Source organism: Salvelinus alpinus, chromosome 10 (assembly GCF_045679555.1).
Source record: "Salvelinus alpinus chromosome 10, SLU_Salpinus.1, whole genome shotgun sequence".
In the NCBI taxonomy this organism is placed as follows: Eukaryota; Metazoa; Chordata; class Actinopteri; order Salmoniformes; family Salmonidae; genus Salvelinus; species Salvelinus alpinus.
In genome coordinates this window covers 63,603,342-63,621,673 of record NC_092095.1, presented here as the reverse complement: position 1 = coordinate 63,621,673, position 18,332 = coordinate 63,603,342, and the positions used below count along the sequence as shown (strand labels likewise).

General features: G+C 45.1%; 1 protein-coding gene across 4 annotated transcripts; it reads left to right on the top strand.

The window, feature by feature from the left end:
* Window positions 1–478: 478 nt before the first annotated feature.
* atp7b (ATPase copper transporting beta) lies at window positions 479–17,704 on the top strand. Of its 4 annotated transcripts, none has more exons than XM_071330380.1 (21): window positions 479–544; window positions 2,936–3,782; window positions 4,290–4,574; window positions 4,749–4,912; window positions 5,320–5,481; window positions 5,661–5,737; window positions 5,860–6,043; window positions 6,401–6,634; window positions 7,945–8,036; window positions 8,279–8,406; window positions 8,780–8,934; window positions 9,070–9,204; window positions 9,325–9,519; window positions 9,763–9,945; window positions 10,163–10,355; window positions 12,521–12,667; window positions 14,667–14,809; window positions 15,096–15,299; window positions 15,453–15,570; window positions 15,741–15,843; window positions 16,960–17,704. In XM_071330380.1, exons 1-21 carry the CDS (start codon window positions 494–496, stop codon window positions 17,234–17,236), a joined length of 4,077 nt encoding a protein of 1,358 aa, XP_071186481.1. In that variant the 5' UTR covers window positions 479–493; the 3' UTR covers window positions 17,237–17,704. The 4 variants fall into 4 exon arrangements, with proteins under 4 accessions (XP_071186481.1, XP_071186482.1, XP_071186480.1 ...); XM_071330381.1 differs by lacking the exon at window positions 479–544 and adding an exon at window positions 1,467–1,805 and having other exon boundaries at window positions 15,712–15,843; window positions 16,960–17,101; XM_071330379.1 differs by lacking the exon at window positions 479–544 and adding an exon at window positions 1,471–1,805.
* The last annotated feature ends 628 nt before the right edge of the window (window positions 17,705–18,332 follow it).

The window sequence follows — 18,332 nt, the reverse complement described above, 5'->3', positions numbered from 1 at the left end:
CATTGGTATATATTGGGAAATGTAACCTAGATTTGTTTCATTGAAGAGTACTGCATTTTATTGGAACTGGTTGCACTGGGTTCAGCAATGTTTGTTGATATGTCAATATAGATTGAATAGCACCAATGCCTGCCACAATGAAACCATTATTGTTCGCCAGGACATAGTCACCAGTATCTAATAACTGTCACAAAGCTGCCAAGGTAAACCTACACCCCCCTGACTATGATTATGTGGACTTTTATAATCACACTCTATCAAACTCTATTGGTTTATACTATAGCTTTCTCTTTCCATGAAGTCAAGCACTCCAGCATTCCAGTGATGTGATAGTTTAGAGTTGACATCATCCATTACAGACAAAATTGGATAACTGTGACTTGTGTCATGTGGCTCATCCTGTTCGGGCTGGAGTTGTCCATTGTTGTCTTGCCTTCAGATCCTTTCTCTGAAGAAGACTGCAGAAGACCCCTGATCCAACTGGAAGTTTACCATGTATGGATCCACATGGCAGGCTAAGTGGATGAGGAATTGCCTGAACTATGTGAGTAATCTGGATACAGTGTTACCTCTATGTGTTTACATGTTCATGTTATTATCAGGCTTCAGACTACTACTGAACTCAGAAAATCTCTATACTCTGATCAATGGCTTGGGTCAATAGACAATAGACAGTTGTGCTACATTTGGGACAACTTCAAGCATATGGGTTGTCGAAACATTCATTCATAACCTTCATAGAGCCTTTATTCAATATATATTATGTGTGACATTGTTGTTGAATAGTATTCCATACTCATATCGCAGACATATTTCTATTTTCTGCTTCTGCAATTAACTACTTTATTTTAAAACTTAAAACATTAAAGTATGACAATGAAACAACTGTATGTATTAGGTCATTGAAAAATAACGACATAAGTTATTTTTATGCATTTACCATTATGAAAAGGTTATTTTGAATTCACAGAGTAGGTTTATGCTAGGCTATGCTGAAGTTGTGAGTGTAGGATTATATATGCATGTTTGTAGCTAATACGTGACACAGCACCGAGTTTGCTACGTTGTTGCACTCGTTTCCAGTATAAAGTGCAACGGGAGGGGCTTTGCGCGCGTCCTCTTCTAGACAGGTAAATGATCTACAAGACACGCTGTACGTGCACTACAATACAGTAACACAATCACCAAACTAAGTGCCCAGTGAAAAATTGTCATGGGTTTCCGTTTTACTCTGGGTGTTCCACAGCTGTGCTATGAATTGTTACGATCATTCAAGTGCCCACTGCTTTTTTACTTATATTATTACGTGCTATTAATTGACCGTTATTTATATATTTTCTTCCTCTCTGCATTGTTGGGAAGTAATAATATCACAGTTAGTCTACACCTGTTGTTTACGAAGCATGTGACGAATGAAAATCGATTTGTCCAAGAGCTGGGCGCAAAAGAAAGGCATTGCCAGAGGTAGAGGTAACCGCAAGTAGTGCGACTGGACTTCAATCATGCGCACAGCTCTGCATTCTGCGCTCTCTGACATTATAGTGGCGTGTTGCCTAATAGAAACGTGAACCACGAACTTTTGCCCTCTCTTGTGTGATGAGAAACAAATAAAGAACCACAGAGAAGTGACGATGTTTTCGCAAAATCCGATAAGTAGCCTTACTAAATATGTTTCGAAGCCGTCAGTCGTGGGACAGGTTGAGGTTTGTATGGTTGAATGTCAGTCGCCTTGCGCGGTTAGGACAGCTGTACCAGACGGACAAACCGCAGATCATGGGAGGGTAGCAAATCAGGCTGATCTGAAGGTAAGAAGAAACCGGTCAGTTAGTGTTTAACTGTTTAAATGTATATTCCAATTTTAGATATACATGTATGGTGTTATACTGCTCACAAAAATTCTGAATTTATTTATAAATTCTGAATTGATGTATTTGAAATCTGTGAAAATATTGTTTTGAGTCACGACAGTCAGACCATGTTGTGAGTCCATATCACATCTATCCCTTGACCCTTTGGTTTGAGGTTACTACTGTACATAGAAAGCTCTCTCTCGGTTGACATTCCCACCAACAAACATGGAGTATCTTAGTATTTGTTTAACAGACAGTGTGAGCTGTGGCTTTCCTCATAGGACATACAGTAATGTAAGCTAATATACAGTAATGTAGGTTAATATACAGTAATGAAAAAAATATAGTAAAAAATGTATTGCCCACATGTGACACAAGGTCAGGAGTTCATATTGATCAGATGAGGTGGTGTTATTTCTTATTGTATGGTAGACTGTAGTTTTACCATATTAAAAAATACCATTGGTGGTGTTCACAATGACTGCCAATGCAGCGAATGCTCCCTGGCCTCTCCTCTCCTCCTCTTAGCCTGGGTGTCAGATCCAGATGAGCGTTGACTCTAAGCAGAGTCACATTGTTACCGTGTGAGCAGGGTTACTTATGGTCACGTGGTCCTGGAGCTTCTAGTAATGCATGGGGCTTTCAACACCTTTGTTTTACACCAGCAGTCTCTGGTCTGTGTGCTCCATCCTCATACACTGGATGACTAGAAGTACTGTACTTTCTAGGCACAAAAGCCATTTTAACCAGAACCACGACCCTCATATTAAAGCCACACTCCACCTCCACTCCAGAGTGGGCCACTAACAATGTTGACACTGGAGAATTCATTGTGAAGCAGTGGTGACCTAAGTTGTCCTCTGCGTCAAGCCTTTTTAAGGGGCGGTCACAAATCTAACTCAAGATTTCAATGAGCTGATTGCAATCAGCTTTTTATGGCATCCAGTATTTAAAGGGCTATACAAAACTTTGCTGCTTCGACTTCTGAAAACAGCCTACATATAACTGACATGATCAAGTATGTGCATCTCAAACTTTTCTCTCTCTCTTGCTCTCGTCCTCTACCTCTCTGACCCTCTCTTAAGGAGAAGATGTGTCCCTGTGAGGCCTGGTGTTCCCAGAAGCGGACCTATGAGAACCTGGCCTACGAGCCTGGGAGTCAGAGTGAGCTCTACCCCCAACCTAAGGCCCTCTCCCGGGCTGTTTTCCAGCTCTCTGGCCTCACCCCCAAGTCCTCCATCCAGGCCATCGAGAGCCACGTTGCTAGCCTGAAGGGAGTGGTGTCTGTCAACTTCTCTGTGGCCAGTGGCCTGGCTCAGGTGGACTATAACGCATCATCTGTCTCTACCAGGGAGTTATCTCTGGAGATCCAGGCCATGGGCTACGGCGTCGTGGATGTGGCTGGGGAAGAGGTGACTAAGATCGGGGAGACGGAGGCCACAGAGTCCCTGACGAGGATCGGGGTGAAGGGTATGACATGCCAGTCCTGTGTGCGCTCCATCGAGGGACGGATAGGGACTCTGCCTGGAGTTCTGCACATCAAGGTGTCTCTGAGCGATCAAGAGGCAGTAGTACGATTTCAGCCCCACACAGTGACATCTGAGGAGGTAAAGGAACAGATTGAGAACATGGGATTTGGTGCGACTCTTACGAACAAAGACACAAGTATAGATTGTGGGCAAGGGGAGACACATGCGTCATCCTCCATCTTGGATTCATTGACTCAGACGTCTGTCATTGGGATTGTAGGGATGACCTGTAATTCATGTGTCCAATCCATAGAGGGGAAGATCTCTGAGATGACTGGGGTGTGTTCTATAGCGGTGTCATTAAAGGAGGAACAGGGAACCGTCACCTTTGACCCCAGTCTGACTCAGCCAGAGGAATTAAGGGCAGCCATTGAAGACATGGGATTTGGTGCTTCACTCATAGGTATGCTCAATTGTTTATTTCACCTTAGAAATTGAACAAAAATCACAACTACACTTTTATAATCAGACATTTCATTCATGTAATATGGAGAGGGGGGCTCAACTGAGTAGGTACATTGTTGTACAGAATGCAGAGAAATGGATTACTTCAACATTCCAAACTCACCAAATTGGCAGTCTCGCAGCGGTGGGCATACAGTAATACTGCTTTCAATGGACAATGCTGTTCAAAGCATTCCATTTCCATCCAGCCTTGCTATTGGTGGAGAGTAGGCAGCACTTGGGCACAGGTCTCCTTGGAAACGAGACAAGTGTACTTTCTAGTGTGGCATCAAGTGTTCTTGAATTACCCAGACTTGGGGCCAGTAAAACCAGCTTATAAACGGATTATGAAACGGTTTGGTTCTTGTATGTCACCCCCCTTACACTGAAAGCACTCTCTCTCCATCCATGCACAACCCATCCAACCAACGGTCCTGTTAATATGTTGTGTTCTTTTCTCCTGAAGAATCTGGTTCTGCAGAAACTCTACCAACCCTTCCCCTTCAAAGACCAAAGACTCCCCTTTCCCCCCACTCCCCCAGAATGGCTCACAGTAGCTCTGGCTCTACCAAGACTTCCATTAACGGTAGCTCTGGCTCTACCAAGACTTCCATTAACGGTAGCTCTGGCTCTACCAAGATGGCCACTGCCGGTGAGGAGGGGAAGGTTCAGAAGTGCTTCATCCGTGTGACAGGCATGACCTGTGCCTCCTGTGTGGCCAACATTGAGAGGAACTTAGTCAAACACAGAGGTGGGTGATGTTATCCTTTAGGTCACTGTCATTACCCATAGAGTCACTAAGCAGAACACTTGACCTGGCAGTACAGTTTCTATCATGATGATAAACAAGTATTTTGTGGTGCTGCCACTTTCCCTGGTTAGGTGTTAACTGCACAACATTGTGTGTGGTGTGTGTGTGTTCCAGGTGTCATCTCAGTGCTGGTTGCCCTCATGGCTGGTAAGGCGGAGGTGAAGTATGACCCTGGTATTGTGGATGCCAAGCGGATAACACAGCTCATAGAGGGTCTAGGCTTCGGTGCCACACTGATAGAGGACAATGCTGTTATGGACGGGAAACTGGACCTCTCTGTGAGTCCTCTCATTGGCTGAGACAACATGGAGAAAGAAGAAATGCATTTCTATGCTTGGCTAAATACATTTCTATGCTTGGCTAAATACATTTCTATGCTTGGCTAAATACATTTCTATGCTTGGCTAAATACATTTCTATGCTTGGCAAAATACATTTCTATGCTTGGCTAAATACATTTCTATGCTTGGCTAAATACATTTCTATGCTTGGCTAAATACATTTCTATGCTTGGCTAAATACATTTCTATGCTTGGCTAAATACATTTCTATGCTTGGCTAAATACATTTCTATGCTTGGCTAAATACATTTTCTTTGATGTTTAGTCCAGTCCTACATTGGGCCAACGTATTGTCTGGTACAGCTGCATTAAGTTTCAATTTGTTTCGCTCATCTCATGTGTAGGTAACTGGGATGACATGTGCGTCGTGTGTCCATAACATTGAGTCCAAACTCACTAGTACCAAAGGGATTCTAGAAGCCTCAGTTGCACTGGCAACTAACAAAGCCCAGATCAAGTTTGACCCAGAAGTGCTTGGAGCTCGTGACATCATCAGAATGATTGAGGTAGCTAGCTATAACTTGACTTTGCTGTCATGTCTCTTTAAATTTTGTTGCTAAATTTGTTTTTCCATCACCAACATTTTGTAATTGTTTTGATCACCTATATATTCACATTGTGCAATTACAGTGCTGGTACATATTCTTACACATATTTACAACTGTAGTAACTCTGTCTGTTCCAGGGGCTAGGCTTTGGGGCGTCTCTAATGAAAGCTGAAGGCTTTGGGAACAACCTGGATCATGGGGAAGAGATTCAACAGTAAGTATCTGTTTTGGTCGTCTGTAGATTCAGACTTGAGATACGTGTTCTTGAATCAACCTTGAATTGTTTTAACACACTCTCCTCTCTGCATGCGTCCTGCGTGTGTGTGTGTGTTCCAGGTGGAAGAACTCGTTCCTGTTCAGTCTGGTGTTTGGGGTGCCAGTGATGGGCTTGATGATCTACATGATGGTGATGGACAGTCAGCACGGGGAACACGGTGGCTCTATGCCCGGGGAGCAGAACCTTCTCCCAGGCCTCTCCCTCCTCAACCTGGCCTTCTTCCTGCTCTGTACACCTGTCCAGGTATAATAAGACCCTACCTAGCTCTGATACTGGCCAAGTCTCACTACTGTAGAAGTGTCTGTGACCCCCAGATACTATATGACCCTACCTAGCCCTGCTACTGGCCCAGTCTCAGTACTGTAGAAGTGTCTGTGACCCCCAGATACAATAGGACCCTACCTAGCCCTGCTACTGGCCCAGTCTCAGTACTGTAGAAGTGTCTGTGACCCCCAGATACTATAGGACCCCACCAAGCCCTGCTACTGATTATCTACTGTATGTAGTAGTCCATTATATAATACCTGTAAGTCACATTTCTCTCTCTCTCTCTCTCTCTCTCCTCCTCTTTCCCTCCCCCACCTCCTACTCCTCCATCAGATCTTTGGGGGTCGTTATTTCTACATCCAGGCGTACCGCTCGTTGAGACACCGCACGGCTAACATGGACGTCCTCATCGTCCTGGCAACCTCCATCGCCTACATCTACTCAGTTGTGGTCCTCATCGTGGCGATGGCAGAGAGAGCCAATCAGAGCCCTGTCACCTTCTTTGACACCCCGCCCATGCTCTTCGTCTTCATCGCCCTGGGCCGGTGGCTGGAGCACATAGCAAAGGTACGGCTATTCTATTCTACCCTACTCTATTCTACTCTAGTCTATTATGCTATATTCTACTCTATTCCATTCTATTATATTCTACTCAATTGTATTCTACACTGCTCTATTCCATTATACTCTATTATTTTCTACTCTATTGCACTCTATTCCATTCTACTCTACTGTACTCTATTCCATTCTACTCTACTGTACTCTATTCCATTATACTCTACTCTATTCTACTGTACTCTATTCCATTATACTCTACTCTATTCCATTATACTCTACTCTATTCCATTCTACTGTACTCTATTCCATTCTACTCTACTCTATTCCATTCTACTGTACTCTATTCCATTCTATTATATTCTACTCTATTCCATTTTACTCTACTCTATTCCATTCTATTCTGTTCTACTCTATTCTACTGTACTCTATTCCATTATATTATATTCTACTCTATTCCATTCTACTCTATTCTACTCTACTCTACTCTATTCCATTCTATTCTACTCTACTCTGTTCTACTGTACTCTATTCCATTATACTCTACTACATTCTACTGTACTCTATTCCATTATACTCTACTCTATTGCATTCTATTATATTCTACTCTATTCCATTCTACTCTACTCTATTCCATTCTATTCTACTCTACTCTGTTCTACTCTATTCTACTCTATTGTATTTTACTCTATTCCATTCTATTCTACTCTACTCTACTCTATTCTACTCTATTCCATTCTATTCTACTCTACTCTACTCCATTCTACTCTACTCTACTCCATTCTACTCTACTCTATTCCATTATACTCTACTCTATTCCATTCTATTCTACTCTACTCTACTACATTCTACTGTACTCTATTCCATTATACTCTACTCTATTACATTCTATTATATTCTACTCTATTCCATTCTACTCTATTCTCCTCTACTCTGTTCTACTCTACTCTATTCTACTCTATTCCATTCCACTCTATTCTACTCTACTCAATTCTAGTGTTTCCCCTACAATTAGTTATGCGGGTTGCATTCCACTTTCCTTTACCTGGACCACAGCTAAAGTCCTTTTGGTTGGAAGTACTTCTGTTGCTCACAGCTTTATGGATGGTTGATCACCAGGGGGTTATTCTAGGTTATATCTGATCAGTTTTTGTGGCATTTATGGTCATATGATTGTGTGTATATTATGGTGTCAGTGTGGGAAAGCAATCACCAGACTACAGGCTGAAGGCTTATGCTGAGGCCGGCTGGTAATTCCCAGGTTTAATCAACACCCACTCACGTCATTGTCTCTGTCTGTGTTTCCTGTTCCTGTTCTGCAGAGCAAGACATCTGAAGCATTGGCCAAGCTGATGTCACTGCAGGCTACTGATGCCACTGTGGTCACGTTAGGTCCTGACCACTCCATCCTCAGGTGAACCCAAACCCAGCTCCATTTTCCCACAGTGAACACTTGTGGAAAAATATGTTTATTTTATGTGATGTTTATTTTTATATTGGCATCATATAATCAAACCTGCCTTAGCCATGATTTCTTTACAATCTGTTTATAGCTGTGTCCATAAACTATTCGTAGAATATTTCACCACAATAAATCAGTACTGTGTCTGTGCTGTGTGCGTACGTGCGTGTGTGTGTCTGTACTGTGTGTGTCAGTGAGGAGCAGGTGCCGGTGGAGCTGGTCCAGAGAGGAGACATAGTGAAGGTGGTGCCTGGGGGAAAGTTCCCTGTGGACGGGAAGGTGATCGAGGGAAGCTCCATGGCAGATGAGTCCCTCATCACAGGTAAGAGCCGTTTTGTTGGGGAACCAATGGGCCATAGTGGTTTACTGTCATTATGGTCCTTTTGTGGTCTATTGGTGATTGACTGTGTTGTAGTGAAGGGTAAAGGCATGTAAATGCACCTTTTTTATTTAACACTAGCAAAATACCTCTAAATGACACACCTAGCGTGGAAAAATGCATCGAAAATATAGGTAGCATTACTTTATTCACCGCTAACGGTGATCAGCGTTGACCTACTTATTTTCTAAACACTACATCACTGGTAGTCATTGTGGTCATTTAGTAGTCTATATCGGTGGTTGTTGATAGTCATTGTGGTTCTTTGGTGGTCTACCATGGTTGATGGGGTGGTCAATGTTCTCTCTGTGGTCAGGTGAGCCCATGCCTGTGAGTAAGAAGCGCGGCAGTTCAGTGATAGCTGGCTCCATCAACGCCCACGGATCTCTACTGGTGCAGGCCACCCACGTAGGAGCAGACACCACCCTCTGTCAGATAGTCAAACTAGTGGAGGAGGCACAGACATCCAAGGTAAACAAACCACTGTATGGCCAAGGTCAAGACTGGACGTCTTTGATTGTAGGCTACAGTTACCTGTGTAAGTTACAATATAATCAGTTATTGATTATATTTTCTAAGTATCTGAAACATCTCTTGTTGGACTAGGCTCCCATCCAGCAGTTTGCAGACAGACTGAGTGGCTACTTTGTACCCTTCATAGTCATTGTCTCAGTGCTAACACTGCTGGTCTGGCTGGTGATCGGCTTTGTCAACTTCCACGTTGTGAAGGAGTACTTTCCTGTGAGTAACCACAAGAGCTTATCAAACTCAGAACAAAGCCTTATGGCGTTGATGTACTTTCTGAACGAAAAGATCAGTTCTGAATCATAGTGTTTGTGTTTGTGTGTTTCAACCTCACAGGGTTACGATGAGAACATCCCCAAGACAGATGTTATTGTCCGCTTCGCCTTCCAGGCCTCCATCACAGTCCTGTCCATCGCCTGCCCCTGCTCTCTGGGCCTGGCGACCCCGACAGCTGTCATGGTGGGCACGGGGGTCGGAGCCCAGAACGGCATCCTCATCAAGGGAGGCGAACCGCTGGAGATGGCCCACAAGGCAATGCACCTCTATTTACTTCCTCCAAACCAAAACATACTTCCTGTAAACTTCCAGTGTTTTCCAAACTGTAGTGTGGGCTGGGTACAGGGTAGAGTCGGTTATGGTGACTTAGTGTGAAGCTGTACATGTATGATAGGCATTTTCCATTGCTCTAACCCTAAAAGCCACAGCTAAAGCTGCCACCAGTGACACAGAAAGAAAATGACAGTGTTTTCCGCTCCCTCCTTTCCTCCCATTCAGATCGGTGCGGTGATGTTTGATAAGACGGGCACCATCACTAACGGCGTCCCGCGGGTGACGAGGGTGTTGGTGCTGTGGGAGAGGGCACGGCTGCCCCTGCGTAAGGTCCTGGCACTGGTGGGCACAGCGGAGGCCAGCAGTGAACACCCGCTGGGGATGGCTGTGGCCAAGCACTGCAAAGAGGTGAGGGTATTTAATTGATATCTACCAGGAATCTGTGCTTTAGCCACTGTATAAACACAGACAAGGTCATTCTATCCACTTTACCCTGGAATTCTTCTCCAGGTCGTTGATATAAATGAGAATGAATGTTCGCAGTCAACTTACCTAGTGAAGTAAGGGCTCAATATAATGAAATAAATAACCAGTGTGGGCGTGCGCCTGTCCGTATGTATATCAGGAGCTGGAAACAGATGCTCTGGGTTCCTGTAAGGACTTCCAGTCGGTGCCAGGCTGTGGGATCAGCTGTAAGGTGTCTAACATTGAGGAGGTACTGCTGGAGGGTGACCAGGACTCCTGTCATACCCAGGTCACACTGCAGGGGGCCACGACTGATGAGAGCAGCCTGGTCGGCGATACTGTGTCAGTGTCAGGTCAGTGTTGCTTTACAACATCACGGTTTTTACCCCTTTACTTTGTGGTCGTACTCATGATGTACAGTAGCAATCAAAAGTTTGGACACACCTACTCATTCAAGGGTTTTTCTTTATTTTTACTATTTTCTGCATTGTAGAATAAAAGTGAAGACATCAACACTATGAAATAACACATATGGAATCATGTAGTAACCAAAAAAAGTGTTAAACAAATCAAAATATATTTTAGATTCTTCAAAGTAGCCACCCTTTGCCTGGATGGCAGCTTTTCACACTCTCGGCATTCTCTCAACCAGCTTCATGAGAAATGTAAAATGTAAATGAATGCTTTTCCAACAGTCTTGAAGGAGTTCCTACGTATGCTGAGCACATGTTGGCTGCTTTCCCTTCACTCTGCAGTTCAACTCATCCCAAACCATCTCAATTGGGTTGAGGTCGGGTGATTGTGGAGGCCAGGTCATCTGATGCATACTCCATCACTCTCCTTCTTGGTCAAAAAGCCAAAAAAAGTTTTGGGTCATTGTCCTGTTGAAAAACAAATGACAGTCCCACTAAGCGCAAACCAGATGGGATGGTGTATCGCTGCAGAATTCTGTGGTAGCCATGCTGCTTAAGTGTGCCTTGAATTCTAAATAAATCACTGACAGTGTCACCAGCGAAGCACCATCACACCACCTCCTCCATGCTTCACGGTGGAAACCACACATACGGAGATCATCCGTTCACCGACTCTGCGTCTCACAAAGACACGGTGGTTGGAACCAAAAAGCTCAGATTTGGACTCATCAGACCAAACAACAGATTTCCACTGGTCTAATGTCCATTGCTCGTGTTTCTTGGCCCAAGCAAGTCTCTTCTTATTGGTGTCCTTTAGTAGTGGTCTTTGCAGCAATTCAACCATGAAGTCCTGATTCACACAGTTTCCTCTGAACAGTTGATGTTGAGATGTGTCTGTTACTTGAACTTTTCTGACACATTTATTTGGGCTGCAATCTGAGGCTGATAACTCTGATGAACTTGTCCTCTGCAGCAGAGGTAACTCTGGGTCTTCCTTTCCTGTGGCGGTCCTCATGAGAGCCAGTTTCATCATAGCGCTTGATGGCTTTTACGACTGCACTTGAAGAAACTTTCAACGTTCTTGAAATTTTCCGGATTGACTGACCTTCATGTCTTAAAGTAATGGTGGTATCACGTTTTAGGTAAGACCCAGATGCAGACAGTTTTGAAGAAACAAAGTTTAATACTTAACAGGGGCAGGCAAACAACAGGTCAAGGCAGACAGGGGTCAATAATCCAGAGAGGATGTGAAGGGTCCAGAACGGCAGGCAGTCTCAGGGTCAGGGCAGGCAGTCTCAGGGTCAGGGCAGGCAGTCTCAGGGTCAGGGCAGGCAGTCTCAGGGTCTCGGCAGGCAGTCTCAGGGTCAGGGCAGGCAGCGGTCAATAATCTAGAACGGTGGGGTAAGGTACAAAACGGCAGGCAGTCTCAGGGTCAGGGCAGTCAGAATGGTCAAACCAGGAAGGACTAAAAAACAGGAGCAAGAAACAGGCAGGAGCAGGGAAACAAACGCTGGTAGGTTTTACGAACAAAACGAACTGGCAACAGACAAAAAGAGAACACAGGTATAAATACACAGGGGATAATGGGGAAGATGGGCGACACCTGGAAGGGGGTGGAGACAAGCACAAAGACAGGTGAAACAGATCAGGGTGTGACAGGTGGACTGTCGTTTCTCTTATTTGAGCTGTTCTTGCCATAATATGGACTTGGGTCTTTTACCAAATAGGGCTATCTTCTGTATACCACATCTACCCTGTCACAACACAACTGATTGGCTCAGACGCATTAAGAAGGAAAGAAATTCCACAAATTAACTTTTAAGAAGGCACACCTGTTAATTGAAATGCATTCCAGGTGACTATCTCATGAAGCTGGTTGAGAGAATGCCAAGAGTGTGCAAAGCTGTCATCAAGGCAAAGGGTGGCTACTTTGAAGAATCTCAAATATAAAATGTATTTTGATTTGTTTAACACCTTTTTGGTTACTACATGATTCTATATGTGTTATTTCATAGTTTTGATGTCTTCACTATTATTCTACAATGTAGAAAGTTGTCTAGCCTTGAAGTCCAATCCATTGCTAATATGTTTTGTGTGTTGTCCAGGTGCCTCTGCTAGCCCCTCCTATTCGGTCCTGATCGGGAACAGAGAGTGGATAAGGCGGAACGGGCTTCATATAGGAGCTGATGTGGATGACGCCATGTCCAGCCACGAGACCAAGGGGCAGACAGCCATCCTGGTAGCTATAGATGGTACAGTCTCAGTCCAATGACAGACATTTACATTTGAGTAATTTAGCAGAAGCTGTTATCCAGAGAGACTTCCAGTTAGTGCATTCATCTTAAGATAGCTAGGTGGGACAACCACACATCACAGTCATAGTAAGTACATTTTTCCTCAATAAAGTAGCTATCAGCAGAGTCAGTGCTGGTAAGTGGAAAAAGTCAAGTGCGAGTGTTAGTTCACGAAAGGTTTAGTTTTTTTTTTGGGGGGGGGGGGGGGGGGTCCAACAGAGGAAAAGCCTTCACATCCCACTGGGTCAGGTTATGGACACATTTTGTAATAGTCCTGAACTGTCTCTCAACAGTGGTTTATCTATGACCCTCAGGACTGTGTCCTTCTTCAACAGTGGTCATCTATGACCCTCAGGACTGTGTCCTACTCCAACAGTGGTTTATCTATGACCCTCAGGACTGTGTCCTTCTCCAACAGTGGTTTATCTATCATTTACATTTAAGTCATTTAGCAGACGCTCTTATCCAGAGCGACTTACAAATTGGTGCATTCACCTTATGACATCCAGTGGAACAGCCACTTTACAATAGTGCATCTAAATCTTTTAAGGGGGGGGGGGGGGTGAGAAGGATTACTTTATCCTATCCTAGGTATTCCTTAAAGAGGTGGGGTTTCAGGTGTCTCCGGAAGGTGGTGATTGACTCCGCTGTCCTGGCGTCGTGAGGGAGTTTGTTCCACCATTGGGGGGCCAGAGCAGCGAACAGTTTTGACTGGGCTGAGCGGGAACTGTACTTCCTCAGTGGTAGGGAGGCGAGCAGGCCAGAGGTGGATGAACGCAGTGCCCTTGTTTGGGTGTAGGGCCTGATCAGAGCCTGGAGGTACTGAGGTGCCGTTCCCCTCACAGCTCCGTAGGCAAGCACCATGGTCTTGTAGCGGATGCGAGCTTCAACTGGAAGCCAGTGGAGAGAGCGGAGGAGCGGGGTGACGTGAGAGAACTTGGGAAGGTTGAACACCAGACGGGCTGCGGCGTTCTGGATGAGTTGTAGGGGTTTAAGATAAACCACTGTTGGAGTAGGACACAGTCCTGAGGGTCATAGATAAACCACTGCTCGCATCTATGACCCTCAGGACTGTGTCCTTCTCCAACAGTGGTTTATCTATGACCCTCAGGACTGTGTCCTACTCCAACAGTCATTTATCTATGACCCTCAGGACTGTGTCCTTCTCCAACAGTGGTTTATCTATGACCCTCAGGACTGTGTCCTTCTCCAACAGTGGTTTATCTATGACCCTCAGGACTGTGTCCTTCTCCAACAGTGGTTTATCTATGACCCTCAGGACTGTGTCCTACTCCAACAGTGGTTTATCTATGACCCTCAGGACTGTGTCCTTCTCCAACAGTGGTTTATCTATGACCCTCAGGACTGTGTCCTACTCCAACAGTGGTTTATCTATGACCCTCAGGACTGTGTCCTTCTCCAACAGTGGTTTATCTATGACCCTCAGGACTGTGTCCTACTCCAACAGTGGTTTATCTATGACCCTCAGGACTGTGTCCTTCTCCAACAGTGGTTTATCTATGACCCTCAGGACTGTGTCCTTCTCCAACAGTGGTTTATCTATGACCCTCAGGACTGTGTCCTACTCCAACAGTGGTTTATCTATGACCCTCAGGACTGTGTCCTTCTCCAACAGTGGTTTATCTATGACCCTCAGGACTGTGTACTACTCCAACAGTGGTTTATCTATGACCCTCAGGACTGTGTCCTACTCTAACAGTGGTTTATCTATGACCCTCAGGACTGTGTCCTTCTCCAACAGTGGTTTATCTATGACCCTCAGGACTGTGTCCTTCTCCAACAGTGGTTTATCTATGACCCTCAGGACTGTGTCCTACTCCAACAGTGGTTTATCTATGAGGTACATACACTGAACATGGGATATGTTTCAATCCCCTGCATCAACCTCACCGTTCCGTGTCGTGGACATGTTCCATCTCCTCTTCCTATGCCCTAGGTGTACTGTGTGCCATGCTGGCCATAGCAGACACAGTGAAGACAGAGTCTGCCCTGGCTGTCCATACTTTACTCAGCATGGGGATAGAGGTGGTCATGATCACTGGGGACAACAGACGTACTGCTAAGGCTATAGCCACACAGGTAAGAGAAAGATAGAGACTGCACGCATGCACTTGCAGCACATGGGGATGTGGGAAACTTACTCCTCAGCCTGAAGGGTCGCCACTTGTGCCGCCAAATTGTACATTCTATGGTGGCGCCGACTGGTAAGACTCTTTGGGAGGGCGGTCACGTGTGCTAGCAAGACAGAGGTTCTGGGTTCAAGTCTTGGTGTGAGCTGAATCAGGAGGAAGTGGTACTCGCTAAGCAAGCAGCATAGCGTTCACTACACACTCACGTCTGAATTGTGTCTCTGTCCCTCCTCCAGGTGGGCATCAGGAAGGTATTTGCGGAGGTGCTGCCGTCCCACAAGGTGGCCAAGGTGCAGGAGCTGCAGGAGAGGGGTCTGAGGGTGGCCATGGTGGGTGACGGGGTCAACGACTCGCCCGCCCTCGCCCGCGCCGACGTGGGCATCGCCATAGGGACGGGCACAGACGTGGCCATAGAGGCAGCTGACGTGGTGCTGATCAGGGTGAGGAGCAGAGTGGGGTGTGGTTGGGATGTTAACTACATACTAGTTACATGTGTTGTGATATACTTGAAAGGGAGAGATGAGGTCTACTGGCTGTATTTTCTGTCCCAAAGGAACTTTAGTTATTAGATTTTTTTTCTCCTTTCTATGTAGAATGATCTGTTAGACGTGGTGGCCTGTATTGAACTGTCCAAGAAGACTGTTCGGAGGATACGCATCAACTTTGTCTTCGCTCTCATTTACAACCTGGTAGGGATTCCCATCGCCGCAGGTGAGTAACAAATCATATTTTATTGGTCGCATACACATATTTAGCAGATGTTATAGCGAGTGTAGTAAAATGCTAGTGATCCTAGCACCAACAGTGCAGTTGTGTGTGTGTGTGTGTGTGTGTGTGTGTGTGTGTGTGTAGTAAAGCTGGGTTGCACTGTACCTCTGCAGGTGTGTTTCTGCCCGCTGGCCTGGTCCTACAGCCATGGATGGGTTCAGCAGCCATGGCTGCTTCCTCTGTGTCTGTGGTCATCTCTTCCCTGCTGTTAAAACTGTGAGTGTATGCTTCTGCCTCTCTTGTCTGTCCGTCCTTCCATCTATCTCCCTGTCTGTTGGGGATTTTGCTGTGTATTTATTTCAACCAATCAAACTTGCCCTCCTAGATGTTTTGCATACTTTTCAACATCCCAGATGGGAACTTTTACTGGACGTCATGCATTTTTATACCACTTTTCATGCACCAAAATCTCAATCTCTTCACTGTAAACTCGGTCCATTGAGAAGCGTTTCCATAGTAACCTGAGTAAAGCAGCGTGTGCCTGTAGAACAGCCCAGGGCACCATGTCCAGAGTGTCTCTGTTGCAGCAGCCCACTCACTGAACACCTCACAGACTGAACACAGTGCACTTTGACCTCTCAGCTGTATCTAGTTAACTATTTGGAACCACTCCAACTCCCTCTTTATTTATGGCAAACAATGGAAATGTCTCAATCTTTCTCTCCTCTTCTGTTCCTTACATGCCACATGTTTTTATGTCATGTTTGTCTTACTCACACACACGTTATTCTGCCTATATTAACACACCACTTGTCCGTTTCAGGTCAAGTCTCTACACTTTTCTCCCCATCTTCCTCATACTCGCTCTCTCGTTTACTCGTTCAAATATTTTTTATTGAACACACACAAGAATGGTGTATAGGTATAAAAGACAAGTATGCAATTCTTATCTAAACATAAAAGAGCAGACAGAAACAACAAGACCCAGAGTTCTGGGTATAAAACAAATATTACAAAACAAGACATACAGAACAAGGACAGGCAGAAAGAGGGTAGATGTCACCCCCCTTATTCCCCCTCCCCCCTATTCCCCTCCCAACTGCTCGGGTGGCGGGGCAAGCACATGCTGCCCAGAGGTAGATTAAAATATTACAATTGAGAGTGCATTAAAATGTACAAATTCACAGCGCCGACTGGTCCAAGTAAGAGAGGAAAGGCTGCCAGATTTGATCAAATGTTGATAATTTATTGTTCAGAATATATCTAATTCTTTCTAAGTGTACAGTGTTTGCCAATTCGCTAAGCCATAATTTGGTAGAGGGAGCTTCCCTCCTTTCGCTCTCTTGTTTACTAAAACTGACCTCAGTCCTCTTCTGCTTCTGCCTGCTCCAGGTATAAGAAGACGTCAATCGAGACGTATGAGTTCCGGGCCCAGGGGAACATGAAGAGCCTGAGCCCCAGCCAGGTGAGCACCCACGTGGGTCTGGACGACCGGCGACGCACCCCTCCCTCCCTCCGCGGAGCCTGGGAGCGCCTGAGCCAGGGCAGCCGCCTCTCCCTGCCCAACTCCCTCTCCAGCCAGCCGGCCAGCCGAGGTCCATCCACCCCCTCTCTCCAGGACCGCCGCTCCCTGCTGGACCACGAGAAGGAAGTGGGCCTCGTAGTGTAGCAAGGTGCCAGGTAGAGGAGATTATGTCGAAAGGGAAACTACCTGTCCCTATGGAAACCGTCTGATGGAACGGTCCAAGGGAAACTACCTGTCCCTATGGAAACCGTCTGATGGAAAGGTCCAAGGGAAACTGTCCACATTCCTTAGTCTCATCCTCTTCATGTCAATTAGATGTATTTTAATATTTGACTGAACGATAACTGAGAAATTAATCAATACCTAGAAATTAATCATTCACAAACTTACTTTCTTTTAAATCTTTCAAGACACTTTTTATCACAAGCGATTAAACAATATGGCTCTTCAGTTTACATTATGAAGAAATGTTACTCGTTGTGAACTTTTTTTAGGGGGATTGTCATGTCTTGTTTGCCCACCTATCGTCTCTTTTGAGTGTGTTCTAGTGATTAATTTGTCTCTCCTTTGTCCCTGTAGTCCAAATATATTTCAGTAAAATCTACCAAGGTTTCTGCTTTGTATTTCCCTTGACTTGCTTGCGTAGCCCATCTCATCAAGCTTTTACAAAACATCTCCATCAACATGTACATGTAGGCTTGTAAGTAGGCCATATGTGTATAATCACCTTCTAAATTCAAAGCATCGTGTTTGTAGAACCTCATCGGAAAGATCTTTACTACATCTTCAGAGCTAAAGATACACATCAATTCTGTGTCAGTGAGAGAATGGATCATTCATGTGGCATGGCCTGTCATGTCTTCACACTAGTGGTAGTAGATGGTGAGGACAGGGAATAGGTTACACCCCTGAAGTCCCCGAGGGTGCATCTCAATAGTCTGCATTGACTTCCTCAACTGTCTGTCATTTGACCCACATGAGAGAACTGCAATGAATTTGGATTCCTTATAAGATGTGATTTTTCCCCTCACCTTTACGAAGTTCAGGGTAAGGGAGTGGGGTTACCAATCACTGTCTACGTTGCTTGATAATGAGGTCCACAAAATGCGCTCATCTTTCATTCAGTAAACTGAGAAGACTTCTTCTGCTATTAAACTTGTATGTCTATTTCTAAATGATGTTACCTAACTGGTTTAACTGGTGGGTGGGCAGCTGTGGGTGGTGGGTGGGCAGCTGTGGG

Coding starts and splice junctions, on each gene's coding strand:
- atp7b (XM_071330379.1), top strand. CDS start 1,632: ATGTTTTCGCAAAATCCGATAAGTAGCCTTACTAAATATGTTTCGAAG. Junction 6,044..6,400: donor TGCTCTGTACACCTGTCCAG/GTATAATAAGAC, acceptor CTCCTCCATCAG/ATCTTTGGGGGTCGTTATTT. Junction 9,205..9,324: donor TTGTGAAGGAGTACTTTCCT/GTGAGTAACCAC, acceptor TCAACCTCACAG/GGTTACGATGAGAACATCCC.